We start from the raw sequence: 23,127 nt of genomic DNA on the forward strand, positions 1-23,127 counted from the left end.
CTAACTTTTCAAGTGGTTCAGACGAATAAGAGATTCTAAGCACGTCGAGGAGAGTAGTGTCACACTCACACAACATAACACAACAGTAGCACCATGCTGTGTGACGTCACAACTTCCAGTTTTTTTTAATACCCCGAAAGTCTGCTAGCAAAGCATTAGGGTGAATCTGACTGTTTCTGACCTGCCTTTTCTTACTAACCACTAACCTGCTATAATGGCTTGCAGAGCTTGAACTAACTGAACGACACCCCTGGTGTTACCTCAAGTCTGCCTCCACCCTACAACTCTTGAATGCGTGGCTCTTATATGTGCATGATGGCTTCTTTCTGCCTTTGTCGTTAGAGGTGACCCTCTTCTTCTAGAGAATGATCTATCATAGACATTTTCTGGTTTGATTTAGAAAGTACACACCATTCTTTGGTCAGTCATTATCAATAGCGCTGTGTATCAATAGTTTTGCCCTTGTGATAAATCAATGGTTTTCTGAAACTCCTCTGGGCTTTTCATCCAGTAGAAATAGATGACCTATTTGATGTGTTTCATGAATACGCCTGCTTAGTCAACCAGCCCAGAAATGGGGGCAATTCCAGTGAAAAGTGTACCACTAATGTATAGTATTATATACATACAGAATTATTCTCATGATGACATCACCGATGTTTGGCCCATGGTCCTAATTGGAGCACTAAAGCAGTGTTTTTGCAATGTATGTGTATGTGTGTGCAGGGGAGAGGAGTCTCCAGAACCAGGCAGCCCCACAGCTGTTCCCCAATGGTAAATATCTCTGTTCCTCTGGTTTCTCTCTGGGGGCTCCACTGACCATCTGACTCTTGACTGCGCCCCTTCGTACGTCTATGTGGGTGTGGGCTGAAGGCCGACCGACCCGGGGGAAACTAACTAACCTAACACACATTGCACCCCTCTCAAAGGGGCATCATCCCTCTCTGACCCCTGACCTTTGAAACCTTCCCACTTTCCTTGTCCTTCTGTGAATGCCCTTTCAATAACAATGGTGGATGCCCATGTCAAACCTTGCCTTTTCAAAACAACGCTGCTGAATTAGGAAGAAGCCTTCATCTTACCAGCACAACACAGTTTGAGGAAAATGAAAGACAGGTAAGAGATATATGGGATCTATTGAACACTACAATATAGAGGCTTTAGAATGGACTTCCTGGTTCTGTATCACAGAACAGCCCTCCCCAACCTTAATCCTTAGCCAATCTGTTCTGTCTGACCTTTTCATAAACGTTCTATGCCTATCTTTTGATAGCTGTAAATGGATGTGCTGGTAATAGCTGGGCTAAGTGAATAACCTGACTCAAAGTCCTCAACCTCTCTTCCAATTACTGTGATGGCTGTTTAGAAACAGGCCAAGGAAGGACCCCGTGGTTTATTTGTGTTTTGATACAACTGCCATGAAGGGAATTAAGCCCTGTGCCGAGCAGCTATCCGTGGCCGGTTCTGAAATGCTATCACAGAGTATTAGTGCTTGAGAGGGAGCCAGAGGCATGGCCATGACTTGACAGTCAGCCACACAATAGACGGAATACAGAATACCTCTTTGTTCTAAAGTTTCATGTTGGCCTACACCATCCAACTTTTTGGATGCACAGAATCACGTATTTTGGAAGTTATCATGTGCTGTAAATGTATCCCGTTACATAGTGTGGAATGTATACTTCCACTTGGAGAAATGTACAGTACAGGTTTTATTTCTTTCTTTCAAGATTTATCTGAACATTTAAGAGGGGGTGCATAGTATATAAGAGTCACTCTTTCTCCATCAAACACAATATTATGATCAATTGTATTGAGAAACAATCAAATATTATTACATAACAATTCAAATCATGAAAAATGCACTTCAACCCAAATTGTCTGCTGATAAATGATGCTGTTATGATCTGACAGAAATGCCAAGAAAAATAAGCACATAAATCTGTATAAATGAATCAGACCACTGCATATCAGAGAGATTTATGACTTAATTACAAAGCTCCAAATAGTGGGGGAACCTGATGAGAGAGAGAAGGGGAGAGAGAGAGGGGGAGAGAGAGGGTAAGAGAGAGAGGGGGAGAGAGGGGGTGAGAGAGAGGGGGTGAGAGAGAGGGGGTGAGAGAGAGAGGGGGAGAGAGAGAGGGGGAGAGAGAGAGGGGGGAGAGAGAGAGAGGGATTCTCTAAGGAGATTCACTCTCAAGGTATTTTAAGAGTGATAAAGTCATTTTGTCTAAACTAATAGTAAAAGTAAGTTGTTACCATGGTCGCTCGTGCTCTCTGCCGGGGTTTCAGTGAGCTCAAACAGAGCTCAAAGAGCTTCCCTAAATGAGCCCAGAAATCGATACTGCCAAGCCTGACAAAAGCTCACCCTTTGGTTGCTTTCAAAGCTGCTGCGGTGGTAGAGGATATTTGCAGACCATTTTCAGGGATGGTCATCATCCTATTGTATTTTTTCAAAATTATTATTGAAAAAGTATTTGCTACATTATTTTCCTTCTTTCCAAATAACCTTGTGTACTATTTTCATAATAACCCAATTCTAACTGCATGTCTACTGCTAGGTGAACTCAGATGCTTGGATTTGGAAGAGAGTGTGTGTGTGTGCCTATGTGTTTGTTTGCATATGCTTATGAAATATTTTGTTTGACTATCCAATTGGTGAGCATTGACCACTTAGGACATATTGCCTATGTCCACCCAAAGTCAATTGTATTTATTTAGCAGCCAGCTAGAGGTATGTCGCCCCTTGGCAAACAACCAAAGCTTTTTGCCAGTCAAATGACAACATATTGCTATATTGCTAACCCAACATATTGCTTCAGGGAGAGAGGTGTACTGTACTTTACATCCACATATGGAACTGATCAACACTGTACATATCAGAGCCTTTCTGTTGTACAATTTACAAAAGTCTGCCCACAGCTGTGGACGTGGCTGGTCTGCCCACAGCTGTGGACGTGGCTGGTCTGCCCACCGCTGTGGGCGTGGCTGGTCTGCCCACAGCTGTGGATGTGGCTGGTCTGCCCACGGCTGTGGACGTGGCTGGTCTGCCCACGGCTGTGGACGTGGCTGGTCTGCCCACGGCTGTGGACGTGGCTGGTCTGCCCACGGCTGTGGACGTGGCTGGTCTGCCCACGGCTGTGGACGTGGCTGGTCTGCCCAAAGCTGTGGGCGTGGCTGGTCTGCCCACAGCTGTGGACGTGGCTGGTCTGCCCACAGCTGTGGACGTGGCTGGTCTGCCCACAGCTGTGGACGTGGCTGGTCTGCCCACAGCTGTGGACATGGCTGGTCCTCATCCAGAAGACCCAACCCACACACATACCAGGGCTTGTGTCGCTCTCTTTTATTTTGGCAAGCCATAATCATCATAAATGTTTCTTTACCCTCTTAACACATGATCATTACTGTTTTGTGTGATAACTGCCCCACTAAGCATTTTGGAGGCATGTCGTGACAGTTCTGCATCACCGTGCCTGCCAACTCTCTGTGCCTTGGACAAACACACAGGCTGTGCCACTCATCACCACACAACACTACCGTGGTTCACTAGGAATGCTCTCTCTCTCTCTCTCTACCCCAGCGCAGAGCCCTTGGACTTTCACAGGATGGCTGAGCCATCGTCTTTAAATTACAGCCAGAGCCAGGCCCATGAAGGCCCATACCAGCAGAACACTGCCTGGGGTCTCTGTCACAGTGTTGCTGTGATACCACTGTCTGTCACCAGAAGTGAAACAAGCAACAAATGCTTAAACACTTTCTCCCACTTAGATAGAATTCCTTGATCTATGATCCTTGACGGTTTGGTCTGCCTCATCATGGCTGCTCGCTGCAGCATAATGTCATGTTAGCCTAGGTATTCCCCCAAAATATAAAGTTATTCTCCGTGGAGATTTGGGCAGCTGTGCTTCCTCTGTGGTGTCACGTGTGAGAAGACCTCTCCATACCGGTCTCATCCCTCTCAGCAGTCTGTGATGAAGCCCACAGCCAGGCCAGCTGTTCCGGTGCTCTTTATGAGATAGGTTCTTGGGTCTTTAATAGACTTATTTTTGAGTTAACTGCCGACTGGTATCCCTCAGCTTATTAGAGGAAAAGTGATGCAATGTGCTTCTCTGTGAGTGATCAGCTGCCCTTAGAGCAAGATATCGTATATGAGGTTTAGTTTTTTAATGGTGTTATTTTTCCAAAGTGTTTGAAGCTATTGGTGAAGGCTGCCAAAAGAATGTAACAGTAGACGGACACCAAGCTCTTTAAAGTGTGATCAAATTTCTTCTCTTCTGCGATTTGTTAAAAATCTCCTATCTCCTACGTGAAATGTGTCAGCGTCTGTAGATGAGGTCATGAGGCATAGCCTGGCAGCCAAGCTGCCCTCCTTTCCCTGACTGACCACCCTCCATTCCTCAAATCAATCTTTCTAACGCACGGACTGGCCTGGCGAAATTGCTTTTTTATCCCCAAAATGCCTTGGAGCTCTTGTCAAAGCCAGAGTAAAAAATATATATTTTGACCACAACTGTCTGGAGGAAGAGAGGAGTTGGTTGATGTCCTGTGAGGAAGTTGGGGGAGGAATGGGGGTGTTTTTTTTAACTCACTGCTCCCAAGAGCAGCTAAACATGCACACAATCATTTGTTTATGTCTTGACATTATGCTCTTAGTACTCTGATCCTTTATTTTCCATAGTGTTGTTGTTAGTCCGGTGCATTATCTAACTCTGTCTTCTTTGTCCACTTCCCCTGAGAAAACTACTTCAGCACTTCCTGTCTCTTATTTGTCTTGTTCTTATCCTCTTTGAAACGACACTGTACACTAATAGACATCTTTGAAACAAGCAACCGGTTTTGGGAAAAGTTACACCACCTATAAAATCCCTGTGTGTGTGTGTGTGTGTGTGTGTGTGTGTGTGTGTGTGTGTGTGTGTGCGCGTGCGTGCGTGCGTGCGTGCGTGTGTGTGTCTAACTGTGTAACGGTTTTCTTCGTGAGAAGGAGAGTCGGACCAAAATGCAGCGTGTGGTTTACGATCCATGTTTTAATGAACAAACGTAAAACACGAATCAATGCAAACACTACAAAAATAAAGAACGTGATGAACGTAACGAAAACCTAAAACAGCCTATCTGGTGAAAAACACATAGACAGGAACAATCACCCACAAACACACAGTGAACCCCAGGCTACCTAAATATGGTTCCCAATCAGAGACAATGACGAACACCTGCCTCTGACTGAGAACCATATCAGGCTGAACATAGAAATAGACAAACAAGACATGAAACATAGAATGCCCACTCAGATCACACCCTGACCAATCAAAACATAGAAAATACAAAGTAAACTATGGTCAGGGCGTGACAAACTGTGATGTATGTTTCTCTCTGCAGAGACGTGTTTAGTGAACAATGGTGGCTGTGACAGCACATGTCACGATGCAGTGACCGGAGTCCGCTGCAGCTGTCCTGTAGGCTTCACTCTCCAGCCAGACCGCAAGACCTGCAAAGGTAACCTAACACACACACCTTCTCACCTCACCCTATCAAACAAAAATCACCTGTCAATCACCTGGTTGCAGATCAATCATTCTTTCTATGTTTTCCTTTTGATCTATCTTGCTGGTTCCTTTACTGGCCCCCCTTCCACCCCCACAGCCCTCCATGTACATTGTGTCCACAGTCACAGTGGCCACGGGAATCAGGGACCTAACAGACTCTAATCAGGGAGGCATTGTGGGCTTGTTGAGGCGCGTAGGACTGCCGCTGTCTGGTTCCCCAGGTGTGGCTCACCTGACCTCACCTTGCCACCCTACTCTGCCTCCCTCCCCTGCCCTTCCTCTTCCCCTCTGTCTTATTGGCTGCCTCTGTCTCTTTCAGAGCTCTCACATTGGGATTGAGGGGTAGCCCAGTTCTTTCAGCGCTCTCACATTGGGATTGAGGGGTAGCCCAGGCCTTATCAAATAAAATAAAATACAATTTTATTTGCCACATACACATGGTTAGCAGATGTCAATGCGAGTGTAGCGAAATGCTTGTGCTTCTAGTTCCGACAATGCAGTAATAACCAACCAGTAATCTAACCTAACAATTTCACAACAGGATGCCAACAATTTAATGCTGTGTATATATTTCGTATGACCATAACCCTGAGGTAATGGGTACTGCGTTGGCAGCACATCCTTTTGTCAAGCTGCCCATATCCTGTTACTGCTGTTAAACACAAATAGCTTAATTTTCTCAAAACTTATCAAAAAGCTTTTGTAAATGTATGCAAAGAAGAGCATTGGAGTAAGAAGGATTTAGATTAGGAGTACATTTTGGGAAGATGAAAACCTAGAAGAAGAGACAGAGAGAGAAAAGAAGAAGCAGAAGAGCTCTGTGTAGAAACTCAAGACTTTTGATGCTGCCAAGAAGCCAAGAATAGGAGTCTGCTTCCCCTCCAGTGCTCATAACGTTAAAGCTAACAACTCTGATAAAAGTACATTGGATTTTATTAGTTTAGTTTCAGAGGAAACAAAAGGAAAACAACCTCAGAGAGCACTGGCACGAGAAGACAAAGAGACAGAGAGAGAGAGAGAGAGAGAGAGAGAGAGAGAGAAAGAGTTATTATTTTATTCCATTTCTGAGGCATTTATTTTAACCAGATGATGGACTGAACTCTCCTTCAAGAAACAAACGCCTCATTTAAGATTTAATCTGAAACATGACCCAACCTGCCAGGGTTGGTATTGATTGGTTATTGACAATGAAAAGAACGGTCGAGCTGTGTCGGGCTGTGCCGCTGAGACATAGTTCTGCCCTGGCTTTCTCTGTAAGACCTGTGATTATTCTAACAACATGTGGACCCAGATCATACTCGTCTTAATGCTGGCCCTAAGGGAAAATCTCTAATGCACTTACCTTGTGCAACTGTCTCTTCTCTTTCTGGGATGGATCTCCACTCAGCTGTTCTCGCCTGCTGCCTGGGCCCCAGAGTCATCTATCACACATTCATATTTCAGCCATCAAACACACATCACATCCTTACCCTCTATCTCTCGCTCTTCCTCTCTCTCTCTCTCTGCCCCTCTCCCTCTCTCCCATCCCCATCTCTCTCTCTCCCCGTCAGTGCGTTAAAGTGAATGCTATGTACTGTATGTGTTTTCTGTCCGCAGATATTGATGAGTGTCGCCTGAACAACGGGGGGTGTGATCACGTATGTCGGAACACAGTGGGCAGCTTCGAGTGCAGCTGCAAGAAGGGCTACAAGCTGCTGACCAATGAGAGGACATGCCAAGGTAGGATCCCATCCCTCCAACCAATCATCGGTCAGAAAACAGACCTAACAAGACCTGGTCATACTGCTCATGATCCAATGTCCCAGTGACCACTACCTGTTCTGTGTGCCCTTCAGCTAATGACATAGATTTCAGATGTTTATGAGTTCAGCAGGTTAATTCACCATGTTACTGAGGTGAATTGGAAGGTAATAGCATAGTCGTGATAATAATACATTGACTTCCTCCTCCCTAATTGTTTTGGCTTCAGCACGCTGAGGGAAGCTGCAGAACCAGGCCTCTATCTGGCTTGTTTGTTTCTGAGATTCAGTGGGAGCCGGGGGAGCCAGCTGCAGAACAAATAAAGAGTGTGCCATGCAGAACTATGGAACCATGCAACTATGGAACTGAGCTAACTGACATTCTGAGTGGAAAAATAGACGATGTGCCTTGTCAATCAGTGTCAAGGCTGGTGCATATCAGGGACATGCCTTGGGCTCAACACTGAAGCACATCATCCAGAACATGCACATCTATACCAAGTATGCTGTTCAACTCACTGTATGGAGACCAACTGTTTCTATAATGTAACTTTAGAGCATGTAAAGTTACATCAACCTGACTATTTGGGGCAGGAATCTTTCTCTCCTCATTTGGAATCTATTTACGTAATTTGGCAGATGCTTTTACCCAAAGCGTTTCACATTTAACACATACAATATGGCCCAAGGGAGATAACACATCTTTAATGTTCCCTCCAACCAACTCAGCCATATGGTCTTGGGAATATTCCGAGCTGAGAGGAGAAGGGTGGTGTTGTGTTGTATGTCTGGGGAGCTACTTGGGAACAGTGTGGAGATTGTCAGGAACAGTTTGTTTTGTCTGCAGATGAGAGGTGTTGATAAAGCTGGCCTCTTGTTGAGTGAGGCGTTGTCAGGCCAACATGCTCTGCTGCACCCCGTGCTACACCGCGCCACGCTGGCTACAGACTCATCCGTCTAGTCTACTCCGGCAGCTCATATCCCTCCTGCGCTCCCTGACAACTGAAATAAAAGAAAAAGAGAGAAAAGCTTAATTTCTCTAAATTGCTGTCAGGTTGTCGCAGTAATCCTGGGTGTCTGCTATACCTGGGTGACTGTCTGACTGGCTGACTGACTGATTGGTCCATGGCAGGGAGACAGGGATTTTAGCAGGTCTATAGTGTTATTCTAGTGTACTGTTTGTTTACAGTGTGTGAAGAGGTGTTTTGTTCCTCAATATATCATGGTTAGGTAGTCCCACATGATCTTACTGTATTTCCTTGATATAGGTAACTGTCAATATAGTGCTTGGCCATTCTTTCTTAATGTTTTTTATGCAGATCTTTTTTTGAGTGGACACCTTTATCCAATGTCCTAACATCAACAGCAATATACTATACTGAAAACATACATTTTTCATAAGCTGAAATAAACAATCCCTGAGTTTTTCCATGCACACAAAAAGTGTATTTCTCACAGATTTTGTGCACACATTTGTTTACATCCTTGTTAGTGAGCATATCTCATTTGCCAAGATAATCCATCCACCTGGCAGATGTTGCATATCAAGAAGCTGATTAAACAGCATTATCATTACACAGGTGCACCTTGTGCTGGGGTCAATAAAATGCCACACTAAAATGTGCAGTTTTGTCACACAAGAAAATGCCACAGATATCTCAAGTTTTCAGTGAGCATGTAATTGGCAAGCTGACTGCAGGAATGTCAACCAGAGCTGTTGCCAGATAATTTAATGTTAATTTCTCTACCATAAGCCTCCTCCAACATTGTGTTAGAGAATTTGGCAGTGCGTCCAACCGGCCTCACAACCGCAAACCACGTGTATGGCGTCGTGTGGGGGAGCGGTTTACTGATGTCAATGTTGTGAACAGAGTGCCTCATGGAGGCGGTGGTGTTATGGTATGGGCAGGCATAAGCTACAGACAACAAACACAATTGCAAATGCATGTTTCAGCATGATAATGCACAACCCCATGTCGCAAGGAACTGTACACAATTCGTGGAAGCTGAAAGTGTCCCAGTTCTTCCATGGCCTACATACTCACCAGACATGTCACCCATTGAGCATGTTTCAGATGCTCTGGTACGACAGCGTGTTCCAGTTCCCGCCAATATCCAGCAACATTGCACAGCCATTGAAGAGGAGAGGGACAATATTCCACAGGCCACAATCAACAGCCTGATCAACTCTATGTGAAGGAGTTATTTAGCGCTGGCAAATGGTGGTCACACCAGACACTGACTGGTTTTCTGATCCACGCCCCTACTTTTTTTTAAGGTATCTGTGACCAACAGATGCATATCAAGTTTAATGTTTTTAATGTCACATGCACAAGTACAGTGAAATTCAAACTCAAAACCCAGCAATGCAATGATCAATAACAATGTAATACTAGAAAAACGCACAAGAAATAAAAAGAAATATGAAGAACACAATAAGTAAGTAAGCATACTATATACAGATCCAATCCGATCCAATGCTATATTCAGAATGTGCAGGGATACTGGAGTGATAGCGGTAGAAAGGTATAGGGGTAAGATGACTAGGCAACAGGATGTATGATGAACAGAGTAGCAGCAGCTTGTATGTGAGTGGGTGTAGAGTCAGTATAAATGTATGTGTGAGTGAGCTGATGATGGAGTTAGTGTTTGTGAATGTGTATGGCCCTCTCTGTGTGCAAAGATACAGTACAAAAATGCAAATAGGTCAATAAAGATACAATGCTAACTCAGATAGCCTGTGTAGCTATTGTGTTAGCTATTGTGTTAGCTATTGTGTTAGCTATTTATCAGTCTTATTGCTTGGGGATAGAAGCTGTTCAAGAGCCAGACTTGATGTACCGGTACCGCTTGTGGAAGCACAGAGAATAGTCTATGGCTTGGGTGGTTGAAGTCTTTAACGATTTTCCGGACCTTCCTACCACATCGCCTGATATAGAAGTCTGGGATGGAAAGGAGCTCGGCCCCAATGATGTACTGGGCTGTCTGCACCACCTTCTGTAGCGCCATGAGATCGAGGGTGGTACTATTGCCATACCAGGCAGTGATAAAGCCAGACAAGATGCTCTCAATGGTACAGCTTTGAACTTTTTCAACCACCTGAGGGGGAAGAGGCGCTGTCACACTTTCTTCACTACTGTGCATGTGTGTTTGGACCATTTTAAGTCTTTAGTGATTTGGACACTCTTGACCTACTCCACTGCAGTCCTCCCCTCCTTGTAGTCCACGATCAGCTCCTTGGTCTTACTGATGTTGAGGGAGACACTGTTGATCTGGCACTACTCTGCCTGGTCACTAACCTCCTTCCTGTAGGCTGACTCATCGTCGCTAGTAATCAGGCCTACCACCATCGTGTTGTCAGCAAAGTTGATGATGGTGTTGGTCATGTGTGGCCACGCAGTCCTAGGTGAACAGGGAGTATAGGAGTGGACTAAACACACACCCCTGTGTTGACGTCCAGGATCCAGTTGTAGAGGGAGGTGCTCAGACCCAGAGTCCAAAGCTTGGTGATGAGCTTGGAGGGGACAATGGTGTTGAACGCTGAGCTGTAGTCAATGAAGAGCATTTTCACATAGGTACAGTATCTTATCTAGGTGGGTGAAGGCAGTGTGAAGAGCAATTGAGATTGTATCATCTATGGATCTGTTGGGGCGGTATGCAAATTGGAGTGGGTCTCGGGTGTCTGGTATGATGGTGGAGTTAGTGTGTGCCATAACCAGCCTCTCATAACACTTCGTAAATCAAATCAAATCAAATTTTATTGGTCACATACACATGGTTAGCAGATGTTAATGCGAGCGTAGCGAAATGCTTGTGCTTCTAGTTCTGACCATGCAGTAATATCTAATAAGTAATCTAACAATTTCACAACAATTACCTTTTACACACAAGTGTAAAGGAATGAATATAATATGTACATATAAATATATGGATGAGCGATGGCCGAACGGCATAGGCAAGATGCAGTAGATGGTATAGAGTACAGTATATACATATGAGATGAGTAATGTAGGGTATGTACACATTATATATAGTGGCATTGTTTAAAGTGACTAGTGATACATTTAGTACATCCAATTTTTAATTATTAAAGTGGCTATAGATTTGAGTCAGTATGTTGGCAGCAGCCACTGTCAGAGTCTATCTAGAAGATAGCGAAGGAGTCAGGCGCAAGACACAGGTAAGAGTCTATCTAGCAGATAGCGAAGGAGTCAGGCGCAGGACACAGGTAAGAGTCTATCTAGCAGATAGCGAAGGAGTCAGGCGCAGGACACAGGTAAGAGTCTATCTAGCAGATAGTGAAGGAGTCAGGCGCAGGACACAGATAAGAGTAAAAAAACACTGTATTTACTCAACCCAAGAACGTAACAAAAATCCCGTTACAAAACAAGGACAAAACAGGACTCAAACTCCAACACACGAAAGACAATCACGCACAAAACAGAAAGGGAAGCCAGAGGGTTAAATAAGGAACCTAATTATGAGATGGGAACCAGGTGTGTAAACTGACAAAACAAAAGGAAAAATGAAACATGGATCGGTGGCAGCTAGAAAGCCGGTGACATCGACCACAACTTCGGTGGAAGTTGTGACAGCCACTCAATGTTAGTGGTGGCTGTTTAACAGTCTGATGGCCTTGAGATAGAAGCTGTTTTTCAGTCTCGGTCCCTGCTTTGATGCACCTGTACTGACCTCGCCTTCTGGATGATACCGGGGTGAACAGGTAGTGGCTCGGGTGGTTGTTGTCCTTGATGATCTTTTTGGCCTTCCTGTGACATCGGGTGGTGTGGGTGTCCTGGAGGGCAGATAGTTTGCCCCTGGTGATGCGTTGTGCAGACCTCACTACCCTCTGGAGAGCCTTACGTTTGTGGACGGAGCAGTTGCCGTACCAGGTGGTGATACAGCCCGACAGGATGCTCTCGATTGTGCATCTGTAAAAGTTTGTGAGTGTTTTTGGTGACAAGCCAAATTTCTTCAGCCTCCTGAGATTGAAGAGGCGCTGTTGCCCCTTCTTCACCAGGTTGTCTGTGTGGGTGGACCATTTCAGTTTGTCCGTTATATTTACGCCGAGGAACTTAAAACTTTCCACCTTCTCCACTACTGTTCATGATTACAGAAGTGAGTACTACAGGGCGGTAGTCATTGTGACATGAAGCCTTAGAGTTCTTGGGGACAGGAAGGATGGTGCTCATCTTAAACATGTGGGGATTACAGACTGGGAAAAGGAGAGGTTGAAAATGAATATGGGTGCCAGCTGTTCTGTGCATGCTCGGTGAACGCTCCCTGGAATCTGTATCTGTGTTAGGGTCTAATCCATTTATTTCAATTGACTGATTTCATCATATGAACTGTAACTGAGTACAATCTTAGAAATTGTTGCATGTTGCATTCATATTTTTGTTCAGTATAATTCTTAGGAAAGTGGTGTGTGGTCAGCACCTCCTCAGTCCAAGACCCAGCTGGGTGACTACAGCAGGGACCATCTCCCACGCTAGCTAGCTGAGATCTGGCATGGCTGGCCATTATTGTTTGGAACTTTGGGGAGCAAAAAGGAAGAGGGAAATGTGCTAAGCATAGGCCCAAATAACACTCTTATCTATACCACCTGAAGACAGTGCCATGCGTGAGTAAAATAGCTATAAAAACAATCCTAATAAATCCTGACTTATTAGAGATGTGGCTGTGCTGTTCGGTAAAAAGAAGAACCTACTACAGTACACAAAGTGCATACTGTGGTAAGGTGTTGGGATGTATAAACTGAACTCCACAACCCTGTTTATCTTGCTTTGAACGGACACTGTGTTTCCCAGCTGTCAGCGGCCCACGGCCCATCAATCAAGACGTGACATGTCTGGCCCGGTCCAGGGCTTGGAGGCATTCCTCGACCCTTCCTCCCCCCTACCCACCCCTCATCCCCTGCTAATCCCTATGAGGGCGTTGTCGGAGGGCCCTTATCAGATCCTCCTAGGTCTCCCCTAGGAGGAGCATCAAGGCCTTATCTACTCTGTGTAAACAGCCTCTGCCAAGCATTGTTTCACCCTTCTATTGTTGTAACATTGATTTGCTCTGAAGGATTGTTATTTTTTTGTAGCTGAGGGGGGAAGAGGAGGTGGTGGGGGGATTCGTAGGCCAGTTTGGCACAGCGTGAGTCAGCGTAATTGCTGCTACGGAGGAGGATTGGCGGAACAAACCTGTGGCTTTGTTTTTTAATTTTTAATTTTATCTTATGCAGTCATATGCCTGGCACCCCATAAATAACACAATTGTAGAAATGTGAGATTGTTCAGATGGAGGGAGCAAGCAAGGGGGTTTCTGCCTGTGTTGTGTTAAAAAAAACAGCAGCCACTGTTCCTTCAGTGTGTTCCTCATCTGCACGTACACCATGGGTCTCAAGCCCTGCCAACCACTGCATACCTCACCTTACCTGCTGGTAAACAACGAACATAGTCCCAGGCATCCTGAAACATCCAAGCCCATCCCTTACTTTGTACAGTGTAGTACAATACAACGCTACAGGTTGCTTCTTCCCATTCAATCATATTGATCAGAGCTGGATAGAGTATGTCCAAGCAGCAAAGCATGTACCCAGTCAACCCCAGTCCTGAGATGTTAGCTAGCATCCCAATATCCCAGAGGAGTTCTTTCAAACGAAACAAATTATACCATTTAGATGCCAATTCATTTATATTTTTGACAGCTATGTAAAAGTTAGCTCTTAAAGCCCCCATGCAGTCTTTACATTTTAGATTTAAAAAAAAAATCATTACTGTATTTTTAAATCATCACTGTATGACTAATGAATCAATGTGTGTTTGTATTTAATGAAAATAATAATACAATTTATAATTTATTTCCATGAGCCTCCTTTGCCATTGAAATGCTCTGTCTGATCGTGTTGGTGTGTTGATACAAATGTAAATATATATACATACACAGCTAGAGCCTACCCAGCTTACCCTAGAAGGGATACAGCTTTTGTCAAATTGCCGTCAAAACTTTTCCTAACCTTAACCTATTTCACCTAACCTGCTACGTTAATTCTCCTAACCTGCTGCATAAGTTATCTTAACCTGCTACGAAAAGTCAAATCTGACAAATGCTGTATCCCATTTAGTCAAAACCCACTTACCCATTCAAAGTACTTATGCAAATAAGATGCATATATAATATGATACATATATAAGATGACTGGTCATTGGTAAGATTGGGATTTCATGATTTGGGTCAAGAACTCCATCCCACAGGTTGAAATTCCAGGATTTTTCATTCAAACAAGACAACAAGGGCATTATCATAATTTTCACCGTTTCTGAGTGTTATTTCGACCTCATAGTGTGGAAATACCATTACAAAAATGTACAATCAAATGTGTAACTGCACTGCCCCTTAAAGCTCTACTGAGCCCCAAAGTAATAAACCAATGTGGTATTATATGAAAAGCATCTCTTCCTCAGTAGCCCAGTGTTAAACAGAAACATGATTCCATTCAAGGTATTGTGAAAGAGAGTTCACAGTGTGAACATGAAGTGGAGATCGCTTCCAATTCTTTACCTGAGTGAATATCTCCTCTTTATGCCAAATTGCAGTAATAAAACCTTTTACGGGTGTTTGAAATGTTCGACATCAGCTTGTGTTCCTCTCGACACACTGAAGACTCCCTGTCTACTCTTTTGAAAACTGATCACTTAATGGAAATGGCGTTTAATCTCAACCCAAGCCCACTTCTTTAGTTGGAGGTGTTCTTACAAGTAGAAAACTCATTGGCTGTGTCTATGACGCATTCGTAAAATATAAATGCAAAATGCAACAATTTCAATGATTTTACTGAGTTACAGTTCATATAAAGAAATCAGTCAATAAAAATGTATTCAATAGGCCCTAATCTATGGATTTCCCATGACTGGGCAGGGGCGCAGCCATGGGTGGACCTGGGAGGGTATAGGCCCACCCACTTTGGTCTCAGATGACCCCGCAGGTGAAGAAGCTGGATGTGGAGGGCTGGCATGGTTACACGTGGCCTGTGGTTGTGAGGCCGGTTGGACATACTGCTAAATTCTCTAAAATGACATTGGAGGTGGCTTATGGTAGAGAAATTAACATGAAATTCTCTGGCAACAGCTCTGGTGGACATTCCTGCAGTCAGCATGCCAATTGCATGCTCCCTCAAAGAGAGAATTGGGATTTTTTATTTTAGCTCATGGTCAGGGAATACGGATAGAGAAAGTAACAATGCAGTGCTGGGTGGGGGGCAGGGGGCAGGGGCAGGGGCAGGTGCAGGGGCAGGGGGCAGGGGCAGGGGCAGGGGAAGGGGCAGGGGCAGGGGCAGGGGCAGTGGCAGGGAATACGGATAGAGAAAGTAACAATGTAGTGCTGGGTGGGGGGCAGGGTCAGGGGCAGGGAGCAGGGGCAGGGGGCAGTGTCAGGGAATACAGATAGAGAAAGTAACAATGCAGTGCTGGGTGGGGGGCAGGGAGCAGGGGCAGGGGCAGGGGCAGGGGGCAGTGTCAGGGAATACAGATAGAGAAAGTAACAATGCAGTGCTGGGTGGGGGGCAGGGAGCAGGGGCAGGGGCAGGGGCAGGGGGCAGTGTCAGGGAATACAGATAGAGAAAGTAACAATGTAGTGCTGGGTGGGGGGCAGGGGCAGGGAATACAAATAGAGAAAGTAACAATGTAGTGCTGGGTGGGGGGCAGGGGGCAAGGGGCAGGGGCAGGGGCAGGGAATACAGATAGAGAAAGTAACAATGTAGTGCTGGGTGGGGGGCAGGGTCAGGGGCAGGGGCAGGGGCAGGGAATACAAATAGAGAAAGTAACAATGTAGTGCTGGGTGGGGGGCAGGGGCAGGGAATACAAATAGAGAAAGTAACAATGTAGTTCTGGGTGGGGGGCAGGGGGCAGGGGGCAGGGGGCAGGGAATACAGATAGAGAAAGTAACAATGTAGTGCTGGGTGGGGGGCAGGGGGCAGGGGGCAGTGTCAGGGAATACAGATAGAGAAAGTAACAATGTAGTTCTGGGTGGGGGGCAGGGGGCAGGGGCAGGGTCAGGGTCAGGGGCAGGGAATACAAATAGAGAAAGTAACAATGCAGTGCTGGGTGGGGGGCAGGGGGCAGGGGGCAGGGGCAGGGGCAGGGAATACAAATAGAGAAAGTAACAATGTAGTGCTGGGTGGGGGGCAGGGGGCAGGGAATACAGATAGAGAAAGTAACAATGTAGTGCTGGGTGGGGGGCAGGGTCAGGGTCAGGGGCAGGGGCAGGGAATACAAATAGAGAAAGTAACAATGTAGTGCTGGGTGGGGGGCAGGGGCAGGGGGCAGTGTCAGGGAATACAGATAGAGAAAGTAACAATGCAGTGCTGGGTGGGGGGCAGGGAGCAGGGGCAGGGGCAGGGGCAGGGGGCAGTGTCAGGGAATACAGATAGAGAAAGTAACAATGCAGTGCTGGGTGGGGGGCAGGGAGCAGGGGCAGGGGCAGGGGCAGGGGGCAGTGTCAGGGAATACAGATAGAGAAAGTAACAATGCAGTGCTGGGTGGGGGGCAGGGAGCAGGGGCAGGGGCAGGGGCAGGGGGCAGTGTCAGGGAATACAGATAGAGAAAGTAACAATGTAGTTATGGGTGGGGGGCAGGGGGCAGGGGGCAGGGGGCAGGGGCAGGGAATACAAATAGAGAAAGTAACAATGTAGTGCTGGGTGGGGGGCAGGGGGCAGAGGGCAGGGGCAGGGGCAGGGAATACAGATAGAGAAAGTAACAATGTAGTGCTGGGTGGGGGGCAGGGTCAGGGGCAGGGGCAGGGGCAGGGAATACAAATAGAGAAAGTAACAATGTAGTGCTGGGTGGGGGGCAGGGTCAGGGGCAGGGGCAGGGAATACAGATAGAGAAAGTAACAATGTAGTGCTGGGTGGGGGGCAGGGGGCAGGGGGCAGTGTCAGGGAATACAGATAGAGAAAGTAACAATGTAGTTCTGGGTGGGGGGCAGGGGGCAGGGGCAGGGTCAGGGTCAGGGGCAGGGAATACAAATAGAGAAAGTAACAATGCAGTGCTGGGTGGGGGGCAGGGGGCAGGGGGCAGGGGCAGGGGCAGGGAATACAAATAGAGAAAGTAACAATGTAGTGCTGGGTGGGGGGCAGGGGGCAGGGAATACAGATAGAGAAAGTAACAATGTAGTGCTGGGTGGGGGGCAGGGGCAGGGAATACAGATAGAGAAAGTAACAATGTAGTGCTGGGTGGGGGGCTGGGTCAGGGTCAGGGGCAGGGGCAGGGAATACAGATAGAGAAAGTAACAATGTAGTGCTGGGTGGGGGGCAGGGTCAGGGGCAGGGGCAGGGGCAGGGAATACAAATAGAGAAAGTAACAATGTAGTGCTGGGTGGGGGGCAGGGGGCAGGGAATACAAATAGAGAAAGTAACAATGCAGTGCTGGGTGGGGGGCAGGGGGCAGGGGGCAGTGTCAGGGAATACAGATAGAGAAAGTAACAATGTAGTGCTGGGTGGGGGGCAGGGGGCAGGGGGCAGGGGCAGGGGCAGGGGGCAGGGTCAGGGAATACAGATAGAGAAAGTAACAATGTAGTTCTGGGTGGGGGGCAGGGGCAGGGAATACAGATAGAGAAAGTAACAATGTAGTGCTGGGTGGGGGGCAGGGGCAGGGAATACAGATAGAGAAAGTAACAATGTAGTGCTGGGTGGGGGGCAGGGTCAGGGTCAGGGACAGGGGCAGGGAATACAAATAGAGAAAGTAACAAGGTAGTGCTGGGTGGGGGGCAGGGGGCAGGGAATACAAATAGAGAAAGTAACAATGCAGTGCTGGGTGGGGGGCAGGGGGCAGGGGGCAGTGTCAGGGAATACAGATAGAGAAAGTAACAATGCAGTGCTGGGTGGGGGGCAGGGTCAGGGGCAGGGGCAGGGAATACAAATAGAGAAAGTAACAATGTAGTGCTGGGTGGGGGGCAGGGGGCAGGGGGCAGTGTCAGGGAATACAGATAGAGAAAGTAACAATGCAGTGCTGGGTGGGGGGCAGGGGGCAGGGGGCAGTGTCAGGGAATACAGATAGAGAAAGTAACAATGTAGTTCTGGGTGGGGGGCAGGGTCAGGGGCAGGGGCAGGGAATACAAATAGAGAAAGTAACAATGTAGTGCTGGGTGGGGGGCAGGGTCAGGGGCAGGGGCAGGGGCAGGGAATACAAATAGAGAAAGTAACAATGTAGTGCTGGGTGGGGGGCAGGGGCAGGGAATACAAATAGAGAAAGTAACAATGTAGTGCTGGGTGGGGGGCAGGGGCAGGGAATACAAATAGAGAAAGTAACAATGTAGTGCTGGGTGGGGGGCAGGGGCAGGGAATACAAATAGAGAAAGTAACAATGTAGTGCTGGGTGGGGGGCAGGGTCAGGGGCAGGGGCAGGGAATACAAATAGAGAAAGTAACAATGTAGTGCTGGGTGGGGGGCAGGGGCAGGGAATACAGATAGAGAAAGTAACAATGTAGTGCTGGGTGGGGGGCAGGGGGCAGGGGGCAGTGTCAGGGAATACAGATAGAGAAAGTAACAATGTAGTTCTGGGTGGGGGGCAGGGGGCAGGGGGCAGGGGCAGGGGCAGGGGCAGGGGCAGGGAATACAAATGGAGAAAGTAACAATGTAGTGCTGGGTGGGGGGCAGGGGCAGGGGCAGGGGCAGGGGCAGGGAATACAAATAGAGAAAGTAACAATGTAGTGCTGGGTGGGGGGCAGGGTCAGGGTCAGGGGCAGGGGCAGGGAATACAAATAGAGAAAGTAACAATGTAGTGCTGGGTGGGGGGCAGGGTCAGGGTCAGGGGCAGGGGCAGGGAATACAAATAGAGAAAGTAACAATGTAGTGCTGGGTGGGGGGCAGGGGGCAGGGGGCAGGGGGCAGGGGCAGGGAATACAGATAGAGAAAGTAACAATGTAGTGCTGGGTGGGGGGCAGGGGGCAGGGGGCAGGGAATACAGATAGAGAAAGTAACAATGTAGTGCTGGGTGGGGGGCAGGGGCAGGGAATACAAATAGAGAAAGTAACAATGTAGTGCTGGGTGGGGGGCAGGGGCAGGGAATACAAATAGAGAAAGTAACAATGTAGTGCTGGGTGGGGGGCAGGGGGCAGGGAATACAGATAGAGAAAGTAACAATGTAGTGCTGGGTGGGGGGCAGGGTCAGGGTCAGGGGCAGGGGCAGGGAATACAAATAGAGAAAGTAACAATGTAGTGCTGGGTGGGGGGCAGGGGGCAGGGAATACAGATAGAGAAAGTAACAATGTAGTGCTGGGTGGGGGGCAGGGTCAGGGTCAGGGGCAGGGGCAGGGAATACAAATAGAGAAAGTAACAATGTAGTGCTGGTTGGGGGGCAGGGTCAGGGGCAGGGGCAGGGAATACAGATAGAGAAAGTAACAATGTAGTGCTGGGTGGGGGGCAGGGGGCAGGGGGCAGGGGGCAGGGGCAGGGAATACAAATAGAGAAAGTAACAATGTAGTGCTGGGTGGGGGGCAGGGGGCAGGGGGCAGGGGGCAGGGGCAGGGAATACAAATAGAGAAAGTAACAATGTAGTGCTGGGTGGGGGGCAGGGGGCAGGGGGCAGGGGCAGGGAATACAGATAGAGAAAGTAACAATGTAGTGCTGGGTGGGGGGCAGGGTCAGGGTCAGGGGCAGGGGCAGGGAATACAAATAGAGAAAGTAACAATGTAGTGCTGGGTGGGGGGCAGGGGCAGGGAATACAAATAGAGAAAGTAACAATGTAGTGCTGGGTGGGGGGCAGGGGGCAGGGAAGTTGGCTGGAGTGGTATGGGCTATTTCTTTTAGACAGACAGGGTCAGGGGCAGGGTCAGGGAATACAGATAGAGAAAGTAACAATGTAGTTCTGGGTGGGGGGCAGGGGGCAGGGAAGTTGGCTGGAGTGGTATGGGCTATTTCTTTTAGACAGACAGGGGCAGGGGGCAGTGTCAGGGAATACAGATAGAGAAAGTAACAATGTAGTGCTGGGTGGGGGGCAGGGGCAGGGGCAGGGGGCAGGGGCAGGGAATACAGATAGAGAAAGTAACAATGTAGTGCTGGGTGGGGGGCAGGGGGCAGGGGGCAGTGTCAGGGAATACAGATAGAGAAAGTAACAATGTAGTGCTGGGTGGGGGGCAGGGTCAGGGGCAGGGGCAGTGTCAGGGAATACAGATAGAGAAAGTAACAATGTAGTGCTGGGTGGGGGGCAGGGTCAGGGGCAGGGGGCAGGGTCAGGGAATACAGATAGAGAAAGTAACAATGTAGTGCTGGGTGGGGGGCAGGGGGCAGGGAAGTTGGCTGGAGTGGTATGGGCTATTTCTTTTAGACAGACATATTCAAGACTCTCTGCTTCTCAGACAAATTATTTCCAAGTGGCTTCAGAACAAAATAATGAGAAGTTTGCAAGATAGTGAGCTAGAGGGAACGTTCATTAAATTGTATTTTTTTTAGAGGACGAAACAGGGATATGGGGAAATGATCGACAGGTAGTTCGGGAATTGAAAAATGGGCCAAAGCTCCTGTTATCAGTAGGGGAAACGTACTCCTGCTCAGACTGTCAACCAATGTCTCATTCCAAACAAAATGATTTTCAATTTTAAAAAACGTTTTGTTATTTGCCAGGTCGCATTGCAATTTATTACTAATCCAAGCTGCCATAAATAGTGTTTTTTTCTCATTATAAAATCTTAAATGAGTTGTAAGAAGTTGTGTAAGTGAATAATGTGAATTCATACCTGTCTCTCTATATTTTCCCTCTTCCCAGACATTGACGAGTGTTCTTTTGACCGGGCGTGTGACCATTCCTGCGTCAACTCCCCTGGCAGCTTCCAGTGCTTCTGTCATAAAGGCTATGTTCTCTACGGTCTGGCACATTGTGGAGGTAAGGTGACACTTATCCCCCCTCTCCAGGGCTTTGTACACTATTACTCACCCAGTCCACCACACTTCTCTAGACCGTTATCCCTCGTAACTTGAATATTCATTGGCATTACTTCATCTAGTTTCTATACCAGCTGTATTTTGTGTAGTCTGTTTGTATGGCTCCTTATTCCATATTGCTCATCAGACCAGTCAGTCTAATGCTGATGCAATTCCGAGTTGGAGGAAGACTGATTTAGCCTTGATTTTGTGACATGAGTAGTACACAGTAGCACCCATGGCTCCACCTGTTGCACTAAAACAAACAACTCTTAATAGAGGACGTGCTTGATGCTGTGGTAAAGTTAATCTATTCCAGTGTGGTAGAGGTTTGGTAGTTCCAGACGACAGGTGTGTGCTAGATCTGCAGGGTAGAGAGAGGGAGGGACCTGTTTGAGCACATCAGGCTGTTTCAGCGGTCCTTTGATGGTCTGTTTATCACGGGTCTGAATCTGAAGCTGTCTCCAGAGACCTCTCAGCAGAGGGTCTCTCAGAGGAGGTGTAGGACATTGAGAGAGTGACAGAGAGAGACAGAGAGAGAGAGAGAAAGAGGCAGAGTGAGACAGAGAAAGAGGAGAGAGAGAATTCACAAAATGGGACAAACACCAAATTGAGACTCCATGTACAGCATAATATCCTCCATGTACAGCATAAAACACCAAATAATGCATGCAGAGCAGAATTAGGCTGATACCCACTAATGATCAAAATCCAGAAAAAGAGGCGTTAAATTCTACAACCACTTAAAAGGAAGCGATTCCCAAACCTTCCATAACAAAGCCATCACCAACAGAGAGATGAACCTGGAGAAGAGTCCACTAAGCAAGCTGTTCCTGGGGCTCTGTTCACAAACACAAACAGACCCCACAGAGCTCAAGGAGAGCAACACAATTAGACCCAAGCATACCATGAGAAAACAAAAAGATAATTACTTGACACATTGGGAATAATTTACAAAAAAACTGAGCAAACTAGAATGCTATTGGGCCCTAAACAGAGAGTACACAGTGGCAGAATACCTGACCACTGTGACTGACCAAAACTTAAGGAAAGCTTTGACTATGTACAGACTCAGTGAGCATAGCCTTGCTATTGAGAAAGGCCGCCGTGGGCAGACCTGGCTCTCAAGAGAAGACAGGCTATGTGCTCACTGCCAACAAAATGAGATGGAATTTGAGCTGCACTTCCTAACCTCCTGCCCAATGTATGACCATTTTAGAGAGACATATTTCCCTCAGATTACACAAAAAATCTGAAAACAAACCCAATTTTTATAAACTCCCATATCTATTCGGTGAAATACCACAGTGTGCCATCACAGCAGCAATATTTGTGACCTGTTGCCACAAGAAAAGGGCAACCAGTGAAAAACAAACACCATTGTAAATACAACCCATATTTATGTTTATTTATTTTCCCTTTTGTACTTAACAATTTGCACATAATATGACATTAAAATGTCTTTATTCTTTTGGAACTTTTGTGAGTGTAATGTTTACTGTAAATTGTAATTGTTTATTTCACTTTTTTTATTATCTACTTTACTTGCTTTGGCAAAGTTAACAGATGTTTTCCATGCCAATAAAGCCCTTAAATTGAAATTGAATTGAGAGAGACAGAGAGAGAGAGAGACAAAGAGAAATAGAGACAAAGAGAGAGCGACAGAGAGAGAGGAGGGAGAAAGAGACACAGAGAGAGAGAGAGAGACAGAGAGACAGACTATGTACACACACAAAACACATAGCTTTCCAATTATTTCTTCTCCATTCTTGTTTGTTTTGACAGGTCTATCAATGCAGGAATGTTATGATAGAATATTTCCAGCACATGGAATGTAATATGTGTGAATGAGAGGGCAGAATAGTTGCCTGGCATAAGAGCTGTGTGTGTATCTGTGTGCCATTCTAGAAAAGTCCTACTGGTGATGAATGACTCTCCCTCC

The 23,127-nt window shown here is 46.8% G+C and overlaps 1 protein-coding gene across 7 annotated transcripts in view; it reads left to right on the forward strand.

Moving 5' to 3' along the window:
* The window catches only part of LOC110532416 (signal peptide, CUB and EGF-like domain-containing protein 3), a 118,399-nt gene that overhangs the window by 82,420 nt on the left and 12,852 nt on the right, over positions 1-23,127 (forward strand). For 4 of the 7 annotated variants that reach the window (XM_036988361.2, XM_036988364.2, XM_036988363.2 and 1 more), the window contains exons 7-10: positions 727-774; positions 5,377-5,493; positions 7,140-7,262; positions 21,031-21,147. In XM_036988361.2, coding sequence (XP_036844256.2) covers positions 727-774; positions 5,377-5,493; positions 7,140-7,262; positions 21,031-21,147 — 405 coding nt within the window. The remainder of the gene's footprint in view (positions 1-726; positions 775-5,376; positions 5,494-7,139; positions 7,263-21,030; positions 21,148-23,127) is intronic. The other 3 variants (XM_090184801.1, XM_036988366.2, XM_036988367.2) reach the window with 1 other exon arrangement.

Source organism: Oncorhynchus mykiss, chromosome 9 (assembly GCF_057628025.1).
Source record: "Oncorhynchus mykiss isolate SJ-2025 chromosome 9, ASM5762802v1, whole genome shotgun sequence".
Lineage (NCBI taxonomy): Eukaryota > Metazoa > Chordata > Actinopteri > Salmoniformes > Salmonidae > Oncorhynchus > Oncorhynchus mykiss.